At 49.9% G+C, this 18360-nt stretch overlaps 1 protein-coding gene across 1 annotated transcript in view; it reads left to right on the top strand.

Moving 5' to 3' along the window:
• Nucleotides 1-18360, top strand: part of UNC5C (unc-5 netrin receptor C) — a 387108-nt gene that overhangs the window by 349462 nt on the left and 19286 nt on the right. Inside the window, exon 12 of the mRNA XM_056106641.1 lies at nucleotides 672-905. Coding sequence (XP_055962616.1) covers nucleotides 672-905 — 234 coding nt within the window. The remainder of the gene's footprint in view (nucleotides 1-671; nucleotides 906-18360) is intronic.

Raw genomic sequence — 18360 nt, 5'->3', positions numbered from 1 at the left:
GCCGGATTATCCAGTCGATAGCGCTGGTCGCTATGGGAGACAGTTGGCAGGTAGCTTTGGACGGTGTAGTAGAGTGATCCTGCATATCATTCATTTCTCTGTGCTCTTCACACTGCTAGAGCTTTAGTAAAAAGTATATGCTATAATGTCATTGAAATAAAGCCGTTCTTTCGGATCCAATAAGAAATTTAGAGATCAGAAGACTAAGGAACTAGTACAGCAGATGGGGCTCTGGCCTCGCATGCACACGACTTAGGTTTAATCCTCAGGACTTCACACGGGCCGCTAGGAGTGATCCCTGAGCACCACTGGGTTTGGCCCCAACATGAAAAGGAAAGAAAATTAGAGCATTAACTTATCCTATGTAGTTCAAAAACTCAGGCACACTGGCGTTTAAAGAAATGATTCATGAATTTTCAAAATTGATTTCGATTCCCATAATGTAGATTCTTTGGCTAAGAAAGCATGTTGACTCAAGGGCACCTGCGGGAAGCTCATTCCCTGGATGAAGCCGGGAATTAGGGCAGTCGTCACTGCTGGGTGGGGCAGAGGGGAGAGGGAAGGACAGGAGATGCCAGGCCTTAGATGGGTCCTGCCCGCCAGCCAGCCTTCCTCTCCCCGTCAGTGGGGCCTCTGTGGCTCGGCCCTGACCGTCCTCTCTCGTCCTCCAGGATGTGGTGGTGGTGGGGGAGGAGAACTTCACGACGCCTTGCTACGTCCAGCTGGACGCTGAGGCTTGCCACCTGCTCACGGAGGACCTCAGCACCTACGCCCTGGTCGGCCAGTCCACCTCCAAGACGGCCGCCAAGCGCCTGAAGCTGGCCATCTTTGGGCCCGTGTGCTGCTCCTCGCTGGAGTACAGCATCCGTGTCTACTGTCTGGACGACACCCAGGATGCCCTGAAGGTAAGCGTCCCGCACCCCAGGCCCAACGTGCCCACACGGAGCAGATGGGTTCGTGGGCACGCACCCGTCCACGTGAGCGTTCGCCAGGCTTTGGCCTCGCAGGAGGCACTTTGACGGAACGCAACGTTTCTCTGAGGCTGTGCAGATCCATGGACTGTTTCCGTTGCGAGAATCCCTCCCGTGGGCTACTTCTGTTTACCTTCCTTGATTTCTTTTAATGAAAAATTTAGAAGAAGTGGAAGAATTTGGCAAGGAGAGCCAGGGAGGGTAAATAATCTGCTTCCGTGTTTATCTCAGCTGTGCTCTTCCCCCCTCGGCATAATTGCTCGGGCTATGTCCCTCCTGTGTGCGACTTCATTTATATGCTCCCCCATTCGTTTTACGAGGACGGGGAGGAAGAGAGTGAGCATTTGACAACAGGCTGCTGCTTTGCAGAATAAATGAGCTTAATTGTCAGCGCTGTTATTGCCATCCATTTGATCCCATTCGAAGCTTCAGAGGAACGCGTGCATGCTTTGAAGAAGTTAGATGGAAGAGGAGGAGTAAAAGGACCAAGGGACAGAGTGCGTGGAGGCCCCAAGGAAGAGTTTGAGTTTCTCCTGACATTTAGGAGAGGGAAGCGTTTTGGAGTACTTTGGAGAGAATCTGAAGAGGCCCTAATATCTGTGAGGGCCTTAATGGATGCATGGCGTAGGAGTCCCACACAAAGGGGGAATAATTCGGGTGTTTAGGTGAAAGGAGTGGTGTGAGGGTACACAGATGGGCAGTGAATCCGGCTCTGTGTGGGCAGGTTCTGACGAGCAGCCTGTGACAGGCAGGGGAGAGACCCACGATCCGCGATTGTGCTGCAGAGGCAGCAGCTGAGGCGAGGTTCTAAATGGTGGAGGGTCACTGGAGAGACTTAGGGAGAAGGAAGACGTGTCTGGGTATGCATGTGAGGAACATTCACAATCATGGTCACAATCCTCCCATTGTTCATCGATTTGTTTGAGCGGGCCCAGTAACGTCTCCATCGTGAGACTTGTTGTTACTGTGTTTGGCATATCAAGTACGTCATGGGGAGCTTGCCAGGCTCTGCCGTGCAGGCGAGATGCTCTCGGTAGCTTGCTGGGCTTTCCGAGAGGGGTGGAAGAATCAAACTCGGGTCGGCCATGTTGGCTGCATGCAAGGCAAAAACCCTACCGCTATGCTATCGCTCCAGCCCGTGAGAAACATTTCATTCATTCATTCATCATCCTGTTATTCGTCGATTGCCTCGAGCAGGCCCCAGTAACGTCTCTTTCGTCCTAGCCCTGAGATTATATTCAAGGCTCTTTTAGGAGAATGAGACCCATCATTGTTACTGGTATTTGGCATATTGGGTACGCCACGGGGAGTTTGCCAGACTCTGCCCTGTGGGCAGGCTACATTCGATAGCCTGCAAGTTTGTCCAAAGTAGGAATGAGATAATAAGATGTCATAAAAAGGAGGAACATTATGTGAGGAACATTATGTGAGGAATGTGAGGAACATTATGTGAGGAACATTATGTGAGGAACATTATGCTAGAAAGATAATAGAAATATATGTTTCTGGGAGCTTCATGTATGCAGAACAATTTAAAAAAAAGAGTTAAAGGTGACTCATGTCATCTTCACAAACAAACAGCCCTGTCAAACACCTGAAGTGCCGTTATGCCCATCCTGCAGACGAGATGTCCAGGCAAGGGTGATAAGGAGCTTCCCGGAAGCCTCCTCCTGCAGCGTTGGCGTGGGGGGGGTGGGGGGGGCGGGGCTGGCCTCATGGGGGGAGGGTCTGAGCGCAGATAGGACTTTCCACATGGAAATGGGTGCTGGGCAAAGTCGGGCCCTTAGCAGGCCGAGGGGGTCCCTGCTGTTGCAGGCTGAAGGCTGCGGAGAGGACCCACAGAGGGGTGGGTGCTGCGAGGGGGGACGCAGGGCAGAGCACGCCCAGGGCAGGGAGGCAAGTCTCCAGAAAAGCAAGCTCTTTCCCCCCCCCCCAGCGCTCTCGCCCAGAAGCAGTCTGGCTCACGGAGATGGAGAGTTGCAGGATGGGCCCAGGAAGGGGCCGGACACCCTCCGTCGGTGGATCTATTACCATTATCATGATTGTAATGATTATTGAGGTTCTGCGATTTCCAATAGTTGATAATGGTTTCTTTGCTCACAATCCCATCGCCACAACCATCACTGGTGTACCCACATCCCTTCCCTAGGGACCCCAAAGCCTCCCACGTTCAAGCTCCTGTGGCCAGTGACATGGTCCCTCAGCTGTGTGGATCAAGTCCCTTGTTTCCTCCGTTGCTTGTATCTCTGAGTCCCACATGTGGGAATCATTCTGGATCTGTCTCTTTCTGCGTGTGATGATCAGGTCCATGGGACTTTTGATGTTTCATAAATAATGATGTGAACACGCAGCACTTGGATAAAGCTTAAGTTTACTCGTTTTATATTCCTTGGAAATGTGATTCTTCTAAGGCGCCATCCAGACAGGAGTAATCCGAGGCTTATTCTTCTCAGCAAAAACTATCTCTAGGAGATCCATGGGGTCTGATTAAGGCAAAACTTAATAATTTCAAGAAAATCCACTGTAAAAAAATACAAGCACATTCTAGAAGAGGTAGATTATATTTAAAATATTTCATAGCCATATTTTATTCTTCCACATAAAATATGTTGTTGCTATTGTTCTTTTTAAATTTTTATTTTAAATTTTAAATTTTATTTATCAAATCGCCGTGATTCTGATTCTCAGACACCCTTAAGCTCCCAATAGGTCCCCACCGCTCCATCATGCAGAGTAATGTTTCACACAAAAAGTTTATGATCGCTTTAATTAGAGAAAGAAATGCAGATGATCAATATTGAGAACAATGGACAGATAGATTTACACAGTGAAAACAGGCCCCAGACAGCTCATATCACGGGTAGCACTTTTCAAGTAGACATTTATACATTCTCATTATCTGGGGATCCATCACTTAGCCTGAAACAAACATGAATAAGGCATAAGGTTTCCTTACACCTTATGGACTTTCAACAATGCAGAAATGCCAAATCCTAGTTATCAGCAGTCTGTCCAACTTACTGAAGAGACAGTTACTCGTGTCCACATTTGAATTGAAACTCTAGGGCCGATTAGCTCAAAAATGCTTTATCTAGTTCTGCCTTCGTAGTGCACAGCCTGTAATATCGCTTCCCCACGCCCATGCCCATCCATCTCTGCATCTCGGCAGTCAGTCATGGATAAAGGCTGGCCTCAGCCCGGGCCCTCCCAAAGGCCTCACTCCCCCTGGTTTCTCACCCCCATGCGAACCAGGAGTTGAACCAAGGGTTCTGATGCTGTGTCTGCTAGACAAGGACCAAACTGATGGTCTCAGTGTGTGTATCGCAAACCATGATGCCCAAAATAGAGAGAGAGTATGGGGGAAATTGTCTTCCATAGAGACAGGGGGAGGGGTGGCGGGGGGGCTATTCTGGGGACATGGGTGGTGGAGAATGTGCACTGGTGGAGGGATGGGTGTCCGATCATTGTGTGACTGAAGCTCAACCATGAAAGCTTTGTCACTGTTTTTCATGGTGATTGCATAAATAAAAACTTAAGGTGAGCAACAAAACAAAAACAAACAAACAAACAAACAAGGTTCTGATGCTCTTGGCTTCTGGGTGTTTCCACTCCACCTCCCCTTCCCTTGACTGTCTTTTTGACGGTGGGAGGCTGCTTATACTTTGGGGATCACAGTGTCTCGTTGCAGTGCTCACTGACTTCTCCTCCAAAGCCCGGGAACTGCTGGGGTTGTATCTGGGCATGGGGAACCTCACCTGGAGCTGAGCTCCTGACCTGCTGCCTTCAGCTTGCAAGGCAGACATTCTCCAGATGGGCAACCCCTGGAACTTTGATTTATTTGTTTTTTCCTTTGAGTGTTTGAGCTGCACCCTATGGTGCCCCGGGCTTACTCCTGGCTCTGGAATCACTCCTGGTGGGCTTGCGGGACCGTATGGGGTGCCAGGAATCCAACCTGAGTCAGCCGAGTGCAAGGCAAGTGCCCCACCCCATAGGCGACCTTCCTGTGCCCTTGTTTGTTTGACACTCCAGGGTCATTTAAAAACCACAGTGAAAAATAGCAATCCTGAGAACTTTCACAAGAACCTTGGAACTGCAGTCCTATTTAGAGTAAATGTTGGGGGCTGGAGTGATAGCACAGTGGCTAGGGCGCTTGCCTTGCACGTGGTCGACCCAGGTTCGATTCCCAGCATCCCATGTGGTCCCCTGAGCACCGACAGGAGTGATTCCTGAGTCCAAAGCCAGAAGTAACCCCTGTGTATCGCCAGGTGCGACCCAAAAAGCAAAAAACAAACAAACAAAAAGAGTAAATGTTCTGGGTCTGGAGCTATAGCACAGCAGGTAGGGCGTTTGCCTTGCACACGGCTGACCCGGGTTCGATTCCCAGCATCCCATATAGTCCCCTGAGTACTGCCAGGAATAACTCCTGAGTGCAGAGCCAGGTGCATTGCTGGGTGTGACCCAAAAGACAAAAAAAAAAAAAAAAAAAGGAAATGTCCTTCAGTCTTCACGCTGTCTTTCCCCTTTCCTTCATCCATTCCCGTTCGTGCAACAGGACCTGGCACACAACCCGTCGTCATTTCGCATGCAGGGAAGCAGCGTTGGAATAAACCGCAGGGGACAGGAGACTTGTGGGTCCTAAGCTGCGGTTCTTGGTTCTCGGTGTGCGTCCTGGGCTGGCGTGTCTCTCTCCCACACAGGCCGGGGCCGCTTCTGGGTTTTGTTCCCGTTGTCTCATCTCCGTCCTCTCCTCCTGCCAAGTCACCTCTCGCATCACGGTTCCTCTGAGCAGACTTCTCTTGTTCATTTCCACGAATCCCCCCTTGGTTCTCCATCTGCCGGTGTAGATGTCCCCTGGATTCTGGGCTGCCTTTGCCAGCTTTCCTCCGGGGCAGTCACAAGGCTCTCCTCTCCCCTCAGACTCTGCGGCTTGTGCGTGAGCTGGTGCAATCTGCTTTTGTTCTTTGTCAGATTCCCTCAAACTGCTCTAGGTCCGTGTCAGATTTTTCACTTCCTCGGAGACACTGTGTCTTCTGACGCTGCTGCACACCTTTGCTGGTTCCCAGAGCCAAGGAAGTTCTCCCCTGGACAGACCTCTGCTTCTGCTTCCAGGCATTTTCAGTTGCTCTAAAAAATTGTAATTGTCCGAAGGAATCTGTTATGCTCGCAAGACATCTACTTAAGCCATGCTCCCTGGCACCACTTCTTACTGTCACTGTCCTCCCATTGTTCATCGATTTGCTCGAATGGGCCCAGTAATGTCTCCATTTTTTGAGACTTTGTTGTTACTGTGTTTGGCATATGGAATATGTCATGGGTAGCTTGCCAGGCTTTTCTGTGCGGGAGAGATACTCTCCGTAGCTTGCTGGGCTCTCTGAGAGGGGTGGAGGAGTCGATCCTTTAAAATACTGTTTTCAATTAACAACAACAACAACAGCAGCAAAAACATGATTTCCAAAGTTACTGGGAGTTGGGCTTCAGGAATGTGATGTCCCAGCATCAAACCCAGCACAGCGTCAACTTGCCTCCAGCGGAGTCCCAGGCTCACTCCCACACCAGCCCACCATTTTGGCGGGCTCAATTTAAAAGTTTGGTGGTTGTAGTTCGGTTCGCCTGTTTTCAGTGCTGTTGAGTCTGTGCTCTGGGTTTCTGGTTAGACCACTCCCCCATGTCACGGCGTGTCCTGGCCCCTGGGCCCCCTTCCGCCCTTCCCCATCCATCCCCCTAGCATTTCACTTTCTTGTTGTCTTCCTTCCCCCTCAATTTATTTCCTTCTCTGCCCTTCTCCTCCTTATACTCCAGGGTCAAGCGAGATCTAGGGATCTCCCGTTTATTACGTTGCATCTCCTTGTGCAGTTGTTCTGTATTTTTTCCTACTGAATTCCACACAGTGTTTCCTCTAACCCCCACGTTCCCAACATCTCTGGCTGAATTGCAGCCCTTCATGCTTTACAGTGACCTTATCCCTGCTGACTCTTCCCTGAACTTTCCTCTTCAAACCATTCCCCTCAACTTCTCAACTAATCCGGATGCTGATGAAAGTGATCTGACTTCCGTATTGGTGCTTTAAGCTTAGTCACGTGTGCTTTAAGCTCACCCCCTCCAACTCCTTAATGCAGGGGGGTTCTTTGTGAAATAGAGACCCTCACGGAAACGCTGGCCGTGTGAAGATTGCACCCTAGCATGGCACTCATTCTCAGGGGTCAGAGAAACGCATAATCTCAGAAATGCCATCTGGGACTGGACAGAGTGGGAATATTCGTCCCCGGCTCTTCAGGGACGTGCTTGCATTGTGGGTGAGTCTCCAGCAAACCTGATCGTCTTTCATATCTCTACCCACTTCTTTGAGCTCAGAAGCTTTAAGTAACCAATCTCCGGGAGTTGAACCTGGGGACAAAAATGAGCACCTGGAAATCTAAGTTTGTGTTGACAGTTTGGAAGCCTGGGTATAGGACTGGCATCCCTGGAGTGACTGGGAGGGTGGCATGGGAGCTTCTGGAAAGGTGGCGGGTCCCCCTACCCCCGAGTGGGCTTCAGCCCTGTGCATCGCTGTGAACTAAATTGGAGACACACAATCAGAGAACTGTGAGGATGGCGGAACCAGCTCTGCACCCGAATAGGGAGAAAGCGTCTACTTGAATGCTTGGGCTGCATGTGTTAGATTGGCTTTGTATCCCAAAAGATATAACATGGGTTTTTCTTTCCTCTTCGGGTAATTGAAATTATTGCATAGACACTTATTAATGGTATAGGTAGCACAGAGGGTAGAGCGTTTGCCTTGCATGCGGCCAACATGGCCAACCTGACCAACCTGAGTTCAATTCCTCTGTCCCTCTCAGAGAGCCCAGTGAGCTACCAAGAGTATCTCGCCTGCACGGCAAAGCCTCGCAAGATACCTGTGATGTATCCAATATGTCAAACACAGTAACAAGTCTCACAATGTTACTGGGCCCGCTCGAGCAAATCGATGAACAACAGGAGGACAGTGAGAGTGACAGTGAAAGGAATTACATAGATTTTTTTTATTATTTCAGAAACTTAAATCTGAAATAAATATTCCCCAAATTAATGGACAACAGTTTATTTAGAGTTCCCATCTATACAATTTTCCTTTTCTGAAAAGGCATTTTATTTATTTATTTATTTATTAGATTTTTATTAGTGAAACACCATGAGGTACAGATGTAGACTTACAGATTTTTGTGTTTGGGTTTCAGTTATATAATGATCGAGTACCCATCCCTCTACCAGTGCCCATTCTCCACCGCCAATGATCCCAGTAGTCCTACCATCACCTGCCATCCCCCCCATCCCACCCCACCTCTGTGGCAGGGCATTCTCTTTCTCTCTCTCTCCTTTTGGGTGCTGTAGTTTGCAAAGGAGGCATTGAGTGGCAATCATGTTCGGTCTATAGTCTACTTTCAGCATGCATCTCCCATCCTGGGCGGATCCTCCCAACACCCTTTATTTGGTGCTCCCTTTTCTATCTCAGCTGCCTTTACCCCTAGAGTATGAGGCTTACTTCCAAGTAAAAAGGCATTTAAATCAAAGTTTGCACTTCAGGACCTAAAAGAAGAGTTATTTGCTTGCAGCCTGTTAATAAGGTTTAAAAGTTTCTGCTTTTTGGGTCACACCCAGCGACGCACAGGGGTTACTCCTGGCTCTGTACTCAGGAATTACCCCTGGTGGTGCTCAGGGGACCATATGGGATGCTGGGAACGAACCCAGGTCGGCTACTTGCAAGGCAAACACCCTCCGCCCTGTGCTATCGCTCCAGCCCCTTAAAACTTTCTGACAAAAGCATTTTGAGCCCAGTGATGTGGGCAGGCAGAGGCTGGCTTTGTGCGTGCACCGTGAGCTCAGAGAGAGCATATGGGCATCTCTGTACATCCCCCAGTCAGGTGCATGCACCGTGGTGAGTGTGGAAGATCGCACGTGGTGAAACAGGCTGCAGAGGTCCATGGTTTTTGGTGAGAACCTGTGCTAGTTTCCTGGGCCACATCCAGAGCTGTGGGGCACCGAGAAAGAATTTCTTTTGTTCCTGCTCTCTGCACCTACAATAGTGAGTCACAAGAGTCTGGCTCCGGGTGGGTCTTGGATGCTCTCCGCTGGCCTCACATCCCCTGTTCCCCCTGTTTGTTTGTTTGTTTCCTTCCAATGTCACAACTCGCTTGCCGTGTTTCACACCCCAAGGTCCTGTCTCTGGCATTGGGTCAGTGCAGGTAACCCCAGCGCTGGGTTAGGGAGAGCAGCGTGCAGGAAGGCGATGGAGCTGTGCTTCCCTGCACCGGGTCAGGGGAGGTCTGAGGCAGCTTGACTGCCACTCACCAGCTGTGTGTCCTGAACTTGCCCGCTCGCAACGGTCACTGCATCCAAGTTGGTCTCCAAGGCCCCTAGAAGGTTGAAGGAGATCCAAGTGATTACATCTCCTGGCACCAGCTTGGCACTTGCTAACTTTAATTGCCCTGAGGTGGGCGGTTGGGTTAGTGGCGTTTGGAAACAAAGGGCGTGCTGGTCATGGCTCTGCATGACACTGCGTCTTGGCGGGTGCTGACCGGGTGGTCACTCAGACTCTGGGGCTTGCGGGTGAGGGAGCTGCCACTGCTCTGGTCACATTTGGAGTTGGACCTGTGATATACTTTGGAATTGAACTCGCCAAATCAAATTCATTGTTTTGAAGGAGGAAAAGGAAATAAGAGGAACAGAGATTTGTGTTAGGCAAATAACTCCCTCTCTGCCCCGCCCAAGATAGGGGCCAATAGTGCTCAGGACTGGAAAAATCCAATGCCCCGCAGAGCTCCTCGAGTGGCCGCAGCCCTGCAAACACTCCCTGCAGTCCTGCACCCTCGAATCTGGACCTGCAGACTTGTCAAGGAATATATTCATGTGGTCTTCAGTTCCTAAGCATATATTAATTTCTTGCTGCAGAAATTAGAAAGGAAACTAATAGAAATATTCGAAAATAGCGGGTGGGGGCTGGAGAGAGGACTGGGATAAGGCTCTTGCCTTGCATGCAGCTGATTGAGTTGGGTTCCCGGCACCCCATTTGGTCCCCGAGCCCAGCTATGAGTGATCCCCGAGCTCAGAGCTGGGAAAGAAGCCCTGAGCAGCACAGCCGAGCATGGCCCCGAAGGTGGAGTGAAATAAAACACAAATAGCATGGGCTGGAGCGATAGCACAGTGGGTAGAGCATTTGCCTTGCAAGCGGCCAACATGGCCGACCCGAGTTCGATTCCTCTGCCCCTCTTGGAGAGCCCAGCAAGCTACCAAGAGTATCTTGCCCACACGGCAAAGCCTGGCAAGCTACCTGTGATGTATTCCATATGTCAAACACAGTAACAAGTGTCACTGTGGGTACATTACTGGGCCCGCTGGAGCAAATCGATGAACAACAGGAGGACAGTGACAGCACATTCCAGGGTGAAGTCGGAGACGACAAACGTTCCTGAAAAGTGTGAAGGCCTCCTCCCAAGTCAGCCGGGGAGAGATCGTCCTTCTCTCAGTGCATACCCGAGAGGGAACAGGCGACAAGCCTGTCTCTGATTCCCTGTGACACTTTGCTTTCAACGTGTCCCAAGCCGGCCCGACGGGCAGCCTGGCAAGGGAGGCTCAGACTAAAGTTCCACAGTGGCGGCAGCTGCCAGAGCAGCAGGCAGGCCCTGTGCGCAGTGACCGGGGGGACGTGTGTGCATACGGCCAGTGTGGCCCAGCCCGGCTGTTACTCAGGACAGAGCCTGGCAAGCCCCCTGGGGTTCGCGAGGATGGGCAGAGCAGAGAGGCTGGTGCCAGCAGTAGGACGAGCAGGTGGAGAAGCCGGCAGCTGGTGGACTCTGCCCAGAGCCAGCACCGCAGGGCGAGGCCGGGGCCCAAGGAGGGACAGTGGACGGGAGTTGGAGTAGCGTCTGCCGACACCAGGGTCAGGGACCCTCTTCCCGGCCTCTGCCAGGTCCCTCGAGGTCATGGCTGAGACGGCTGCCTCTGTGAAAGAGAGAAGCTCCTCATCCCCGAGTGGCAGGTGGATGTCACTTGGGCTAAGGGTTCCGCAGGCCGTTCACGCGGGGGGCGGGGGGAGGGATGCTCGCGGGACCCAGGAGGGGTTTGAGCAGACCTGATGGGAGATGCTAAAAGCACAGCGGCCGGCAGAGAGGCCGCAGCACCGCGCCCAAGCCCTTGCCTGCACCGGGTTGACCCAGCCGCACCCCCCCTCATGTCTCCTGAGCCCCCGGAGTGGCCCCTGAGCACAGCTGAGACCCCGAAGTACCAGGTGTGCAACTCAGGACCCCCAGACATGCAGTGAGGATCGCTGGCACGGCCCGCACCTGCAGTGCGCTTCTGAAGGCGCAGCCGTGTGACCCCAGAGCCTGCTGGTGGCGGGGGGCACAGGTCATGGGCTTCCCTGAGCACAGAGCGGCCCCTCCGCATTGGGGGCTGCTGGCCCGTCCCGTGCCCTCTCCGAGGCTGCCGGGTGCTCAGCTCCTCCCTGAGTTCCGACTCAGGCAGCGGCTCTGTTGGAAATCACCCCAGCCCACAGCAGAGCAGCCGCGTGTGCCAAGGGGGTCTCTGGGCAGACCCGGGTGCGCCCCTGCCGCCCTTCCCGAGGCCGGGCGCCGTCTGTGTCGGGCTGCAGAGTGGCCATTCCTTTCTCTGGGGAGGGATCCAAGGGGGCGGCGGGAAACAGGGACGCTAAAGATGGCTGGTCCCCTTGAGTGGACAGTCTGAAGGAGGACAGAGGGCGCCCCTGGACAGGAGGGGGTCTGCTGCCAGCAGAGCTGGGCTGAGGGGGAGCGCCCCAAGGACTGGTGATGAGGAGGGGTGAGGCTGGAGGGGTGAGGCTGGGCTGGAGTGAGGCTGGGATAGGGTGACAACAGGACAGGGTGAGGCTAGAATGGGGTGAGGCTGGGATGGGGTGAGACTGGGATGGGGTGAGGCTGGGAAGGGGTGAGGCTGGAGGGATGAGGCTGGAAGGGGTGAGGCTGGGAGAGGTGAGCCTTGGAGGGGTGAGGCTGGGAGGGGAGAGGATAGAAAGGGTGAGGCTGGGATGGGGTGATACTGGGAGGGGTGAGGCTTAGGGGTGAGACTGGGAGGGGTGAGGCTGTGATGGGGTGAGGCTGGAGGGGTGAGGCTGGGAGAGGTGAGCCTTGGAAGGGTGAGGCTGGGAGGGGAGAGGATAGAAAGGGTGAGGCTGGGAGGGGAGAGGATAGAAAGGGTGAGGCTGGGAGGAGTGAAGCTAGAGGGGTGAGTCTGGGATAGGCTGACAACAGGACAGGGTGATGCTGGGAGGGGTGAGCCTGGGAGGGTGAGGCTAGGAGGGGTGAGACTGGGAGGGGTGAGGCTGGGAGGGGTGAGACTGGGATGGGGTGAGGCTGGAGGGGTGAGGCTGGGAGAGGTGAGCCTGGGAGGGGTGAGGCTGGGAGGGGAGAGGATAGAAAGGGTGAGGCTGGGAGGGGTGAGGCTTAGGGGTGAGGCTGGGAGGGGTGAGGCTGGAGGGGTGAGGATGGGAGGGGTGATATGGGATGGGGTGAGGCTGGCAGGGGTGCAGCTGAGCTGGCACACGGGAGGAGGGGTGAGTGTGAGTCGGGCAGGTGGAGGCTGAGCCTAGGTGACTGAGGCAGTGAGCAGTGGACGGGCCCTGGGGAGCCCGTCAGCCTCTCCCCTGCTGTCCTGGCCCCTGGGCACCATGGGGTCACACTGCAGAGGAGTCCGGGGGCAGGGGTAGCCACCAGCCGACCACACTGACCACATCTCAGGGCTGGGCAGGGCAGGGGAGCCTCAGGGCTGCGGCTGTCCCAGGGCCAACAGGACGTGGACTCGTGGGTCAGGGTGCGAGACTAGTGGCCACGCTGCCCCCACACTGAGGGCCCCAGTGCCCGTGGATGCCTTTGGCTGGGCTGCCAGCCGGGCAAGAGCCAGCGACCCCTTAAGGCCCACGGGGAAGGGCCCAGGTCAAGCTGTATGACCCCAAAGCAAAATAAAACAAAACATCAAGTTCTCAAACTAAAACTTCTAAGTAAGATTTCGCGTGAGATGTGCCATAATCCATCTGATGGTGCGTCACTTAGACTGTCACAGGTGGAACATCCTTGGCCAGAGTCGCAGGTACTCCTGCTTCTGTCTTCTGACACAAAACTTCCGTGTGGTTTTTAGATTCTGCAGTTCCTCGATGTTTTTTCAGTGTTTCAATTTCTACAGTTAAATTTAGTTGGCAATATCCTATATGCTTTGTGTGCAAAGCCTTATAAATCAACATTTGTGTATACTCCATGAAGTTCGCCACCAAAAGTCTAATTTCCTCCCTCACTTTTACACACTGACAAGCCCGCCACCTTTTCACGCCCTTTCTGGTAACTGAAAGAGCCTAAGAACTTATTTTTATTTTGATTGTTATTTTTCCAAAGAACACTGTGGTTTGTAAAGTGGCTCTATAAAATTGTTTCGGGCACTCAGTGTTACAACACCAATTCCATGCCCAATGTGACCTTCCCGCCACCGCTCTCCTCCTCGGGTTCCCTCCCCCTCCAAACCTGCCCCTCTCCAAGTCACAAAACAATCTATTTTATATTGCTTCTTACAGCAAAATGGCTAAGGGGAACTTTCAAAGCATAGCTCGGGAACAGAGGGTTTGTGAGAATTGTTCTCTCTCACAGTGGGGTTATTAAGGCCAGTGATGGCTGCGAGTTGAGCTGTCTGTGATATTATTTTTGCGCAGTGCTTTTCACTGACTTCTGTGTGAGTCCCCCATCTAATTTCTCTGCCCCTACTGAACTGTTGGGATTTTTGGAACTGGGCGGGTCACGCAGCCACATTCTTGGAGTCTCAGTATCTGTAGAATGGGTAAGAGTCTCTTCCGAGGAGCCCCAGTGGTCTCAGCTTGAAACCCTGTGTGCCCGTGAGCCCCCAGTGGCTTGGCATCTCGTCGGAGGCTGGTCTGGGAGCTGAGAGGCTTGCCGGTTTACAGGGTGGCCACTGTGGGTGTGAGCGTAGGTGTGGGTGTAGGCTGGGGGAGGCTGCCGACCCCCCTCTGAGAGGACCCTGCAGTTTTCAGCCTGAGAATCTATGTACCGAGGGTTTCGTCAGCTTGGTATCTCTTCAGAGATCACTGGTGATGCAGTGACGTTGGACTGTTTATAAGTAGTGGCTGTGGGGTTGGGATTATCTCCCTCCCGAGGGGGCCCAGAGTTTTCAGCCGAAGACTGAGGTACCCGTGAGTTTCCTCTGCTTGGCTTGGCACCTCTCGCAAGATTAGTGATGAAACGGCATGTTTTTTTTTTTTCCCCCTTTATTTTATTTTATTTTTTTTTAAGTTGTAGATTTACAATTTTTTGTGCTTTGGCTTCAATTATACAATGATCAGATACCCATCCCTCCACCAGTGCCCATTTTCCACCACCATGGATAATATCCCTCCCACCCCCATCCCCCCATCCCCCCGTCTCTATGGCAGGGCAATCCCCTGTGTTCTCTCTCTCCTTTTGGGTGTTGTGGTCTGCAAAAGAGGCATTGAGTGGCAAACATGTTCAGTCCATAGTCTACTTTCGACATGCATCTCCCCTCCTGGGAGGATCCTCCAAACATCCTTTATTTGGTGCTCCCTTCTCTATCTGAATAGCCCTTTCCTCTAGGATACCCGGCTGGCCTCTAAGTTATGGAGTAATCCTCCTGGTGCTGATCTCAGCTATTCTTGGGTATTAATCTCATACTTTGTTACTTTATATCCCCCAGATGAATGCAATCTTTCTATGTCTATCCCTCTCTTTCTGACTCATTTGGCTTAGCATGATACTTTCCATATTGTACCACTTGTATGTAAATTTCATGACTTCATCTTTTCTAAGAGCTACATAGTACTCCATTGTGTAGATGTACCAAAGTTTCTTTAACCAGTCATCTGTTCTTGGGCATTCAGGTTTCTTCCAGTTTCTGGCTATTGTAAAGAGGGCTGCAATGAACAAACAAGTGCAGATGTCACTTCGACTATACATTTTTGCCTCTCTGGGATATATTCCCAGGAGTGGTATTGCTGGGTCAAATGGGAGCTCAATTTCTAATTTTTTGAGAATCGTCCATACTGTTTTCCAGAAGGGCTGAACCAGTGGACATTCCCACCAACAGTGAAGGAGTGTCCCTTTCTCGCCACATCCACGCCAGCATCGGTTGCTTTTGTTCTTTTGAATGTGGGCCAGTCTCTGAGGTGTGAGATGGTATCTCATTGTGGTTTTGATCTGCATCTCCCTGATGATTAATGATGTAGAGCATTTTCTCATGTGCTTTTTTGCCATTCGGATTTCTTCTTTGAGAAAGTTTCTGTTCATTTCATTGCCCCATTTTTGGATGGGGTTGGATGTTTTCTTCTTGTGGAGTTTAACCAGTATTTTGTATATCCTGGATATCAACCCCTTGTCAGATGTGTATTCGGTGAATATCCTTTCCCATTCTGTAGACTGTCTTTGTATTTTGGTCACTGTTTCTTTGGAGGTGCAGAAGCTTCTTAGTTTAAGATAGTCCCATTTATCTATCTCTGTTTTCACTTGCTCGGCCAGTGGCATGGCATCTTTGAAGATACCATTAGCTTCAATGTCATGGAGGGTTTTGCCAACTTTATCTTCAATGTACCTTATGGTTTCTGGTCTGATGTTGAGGTCTTTAATCCATTTTGATCTTACTTTTGTACATGGTGTTAGGCAGAGTTCTGAGCCTATTTTTTTGCATGTAGCCGTCCAGTGATGCCAACACAATTTATTAAAGAGGCTTTCCTTACTCCACTTCACATTACTTGCACCTTTATCAAAGATTAGATGAGCATATGATTGAGGAGAGATGTCAGTGTATTCAACCCTGTTCCATTGGTCTGCAGTTCTGCCTTTGTTCCAGTACCATGCTGTTTTAATTATTACTGCTTTGTAGTACAGTTTGAAGTTCAGGAGGTTGATTCCTCTCATTTTCTTTTTCCCAAGAATTGCTTTAGCTATTCGTGGGGGCTTATTGTTCCATATAAATTTCAAGAGTGTTTGCTCCATTTCTTTGAAGAATGTCATGGGTATCCTTATAGGGATTGCATTGAATTTATACAATGCTTTCGGTAGTATTGCCATTTTGACAATGTTAAGTCTCCCGACCCATGAGCAGGGGATATCTTTCCATTTCCTCATGTCCTCTTTTATTTCCTGAAGTAGCGTTTTGTAGTTTTCTTTGTACAGGTCCTTTACTTCCTTAGTTAAGCTGATTCCTAGGTACTTGATTTTCTGGGGCACAATTGTGAATGGGATTGTTTTTTTCATGTTGCTTTCTTCTCTCTCACTGTTTGCGTATAGGAAAGCCATGGACTTTTGCGTATTGATTTTATAACCTGCAACTTTACTATACGAGTCTATTGTTTCTAAGAGGTTTTTGGTGGAAGTTATTGGGTTCTCTAAGTAGAGTGTCATATCATCTGCGAATAGTGAGAGCTTGATTTCTTCCTTTCCTACCTGAATGCCCTTAATATCTTTTTCCTGCCTAATCGCTATTGCAAGTACTTCCAGTACTATATTGAACAGCAGTGGAGAGAGTGGGCATCCCTGTCTCGTCCCTGATCTTAGAGGGAAGGCTCTCAGTTTTTCCCCATTGAGGATGATGCTTGCTGTAGGCTTGTGGTAGATGGCTTTAATTATGTTGAGGAAGGTCCCCTCTATACCCATTTTGGCTAGGGTTTTCATCATAAAGGGGTGCTGGATCTTATCAAATGCTTTCTCTGCATCTATTGATATGATCATATGCTTTTTATCTTTTCTTTTGTTGATATGGTGGATTATGTTGATTGATTTCCGAATGTTGAACCATCCTTGCATCCCTGGGATGAATCCTACTTGGTCATGGTGTATGATCTTTTTGATGAGTAGTTGGATTCTATTTGCTAGTAGTTTGTTGAGGATCTTTGCATCTGTGTTCATCAGGGATATCGGCCTGTAATTCTCTTTCTTTGTGGTATCTCTGTCTGCTTTTGGTATCAGTGTGATATTTGCTTCGTAGAAACTGTTTGGAAGTGTTTTTGATATTTCAATTTCGTGGAAAAGCTTAAAGAGTATTGGGAGTAAGTCCTCTTTAAAGATTTGGAAGAATTCACTAGTGAATCCATCCGGGCCAGGACTTTTGTGCTTGGGGAGACTTTTTATTACCATTTCAATTTCCTTGATGGTGATAGGTCTGTTCAGGTATTCCAGGTCTTCTTGGTTCAGCCTTGGGAGTCTGTAGGAGTCTAGGAATTTATCCATTTCCTCGAGGTTTTGATGTTCCGTGGCATAAAGCTTCTCAAAGTACTCCCTGAGGATCCTCTGAATTTCTGTGGTTTCTGTTGTAATGACCCCCTTTTCATTTCTGATTCGGTTTATTAGGGTTTTCTCTCTCCCTTTCTTTGTGAGTTTTGCTAGAGGCTTATCGATCTTGTTAATTTTCTCAAAGAACTAGCTCTTGGTTTCATTGATCTTTCGGATTGTTTTTTGGGTTTCCATCTCGTTAATCTCTGCTCTGAGTTTTATTATTTCCTTTCTCCTGTTCGGGTTGTGCTCCTTTTTTTGGTCCTTCTCCAAGCTCTTAAGCTGTGAGGTTAGGTTACTTATGTGTGCTCGCTCCTCCTTCCTGAGGAATGCTTGTAGAGCTATAAACTTTCCTCTTAACACAGCCTTTGCTGTGTCCCATAAGTTTTGGTAACTCGTGTTCTCATTTTCATTCGTTTCTAGGAATCTTTTGATTTCCTCTTTGATTTCCTGTCTAATCCACTCGTTGTTCAATAGTGCACTGTTTAATTTCCAGGTGTTTGATTTAGTTTTCTGTTTTTGTGTGTGATTTACTTCTAATTTCAGCGCATTATGGTCTGAGAAGATTGTTGATACAATCTCTACCTTCTTAATTTTATGGAGGCATGTTTTGTGGCTCAGCATGTGGTCTATCTTGGAGAATGTTCCATGTACGCTTGAGAAGAATGTGTATTCAGCTTTTCGTGGATGAAGTGTCCTGTATATATCTACTAAGTCCCTTTCTTCCATTGTTTCCCTCAAATGAAGTATGTCCTTGCTAAGCTTGAGTCTGGTTGATCTATCAAGAGGTGACAAAGCAGTGTTGAAGTCTCCCACTAGTATTGTGTTGCTATTGATGTCTTTTTCCAAATCTATGAGTAGTTGTTTTAAGTACTTTGCTGGTCTCTCATTAGGTGCATATACATTTATTATTGTAAGTTCTTCCTGTTGTACAGATCCTCTGATCAATAAGTAATGGCCTTCACTGTCTCTTATGACCTTCCTCACTCTGAAATCAATGTGGTCTGATATAAGGATGGCTACCCCAGCTTTTTTATGGGAGCTGTTTGCCTGTAGGATTGTTTTCCAGCCTTTGACTCTGAGTCTGTGTTTGCTTTGACTAT

This window comes from Sorex fumeus, unplaced genomic scaffold (assembly GCF_029834395.1).
Source record: "Sorex fumeus unplaced genomic scaffold, SorFum_2.1 ptg000136l, whole genome shotgun sequence".
Taxonomy (NCBI): domain Eukaryota; kingdom Metazoa; phylum Chordata; class Mammalia; order Eulipotyphla; family Soricidae; genus Sorex; species Sorex fumeus.
This window is presented reverse-complemented; position numbering and strand designations above follow the sequence as displayed.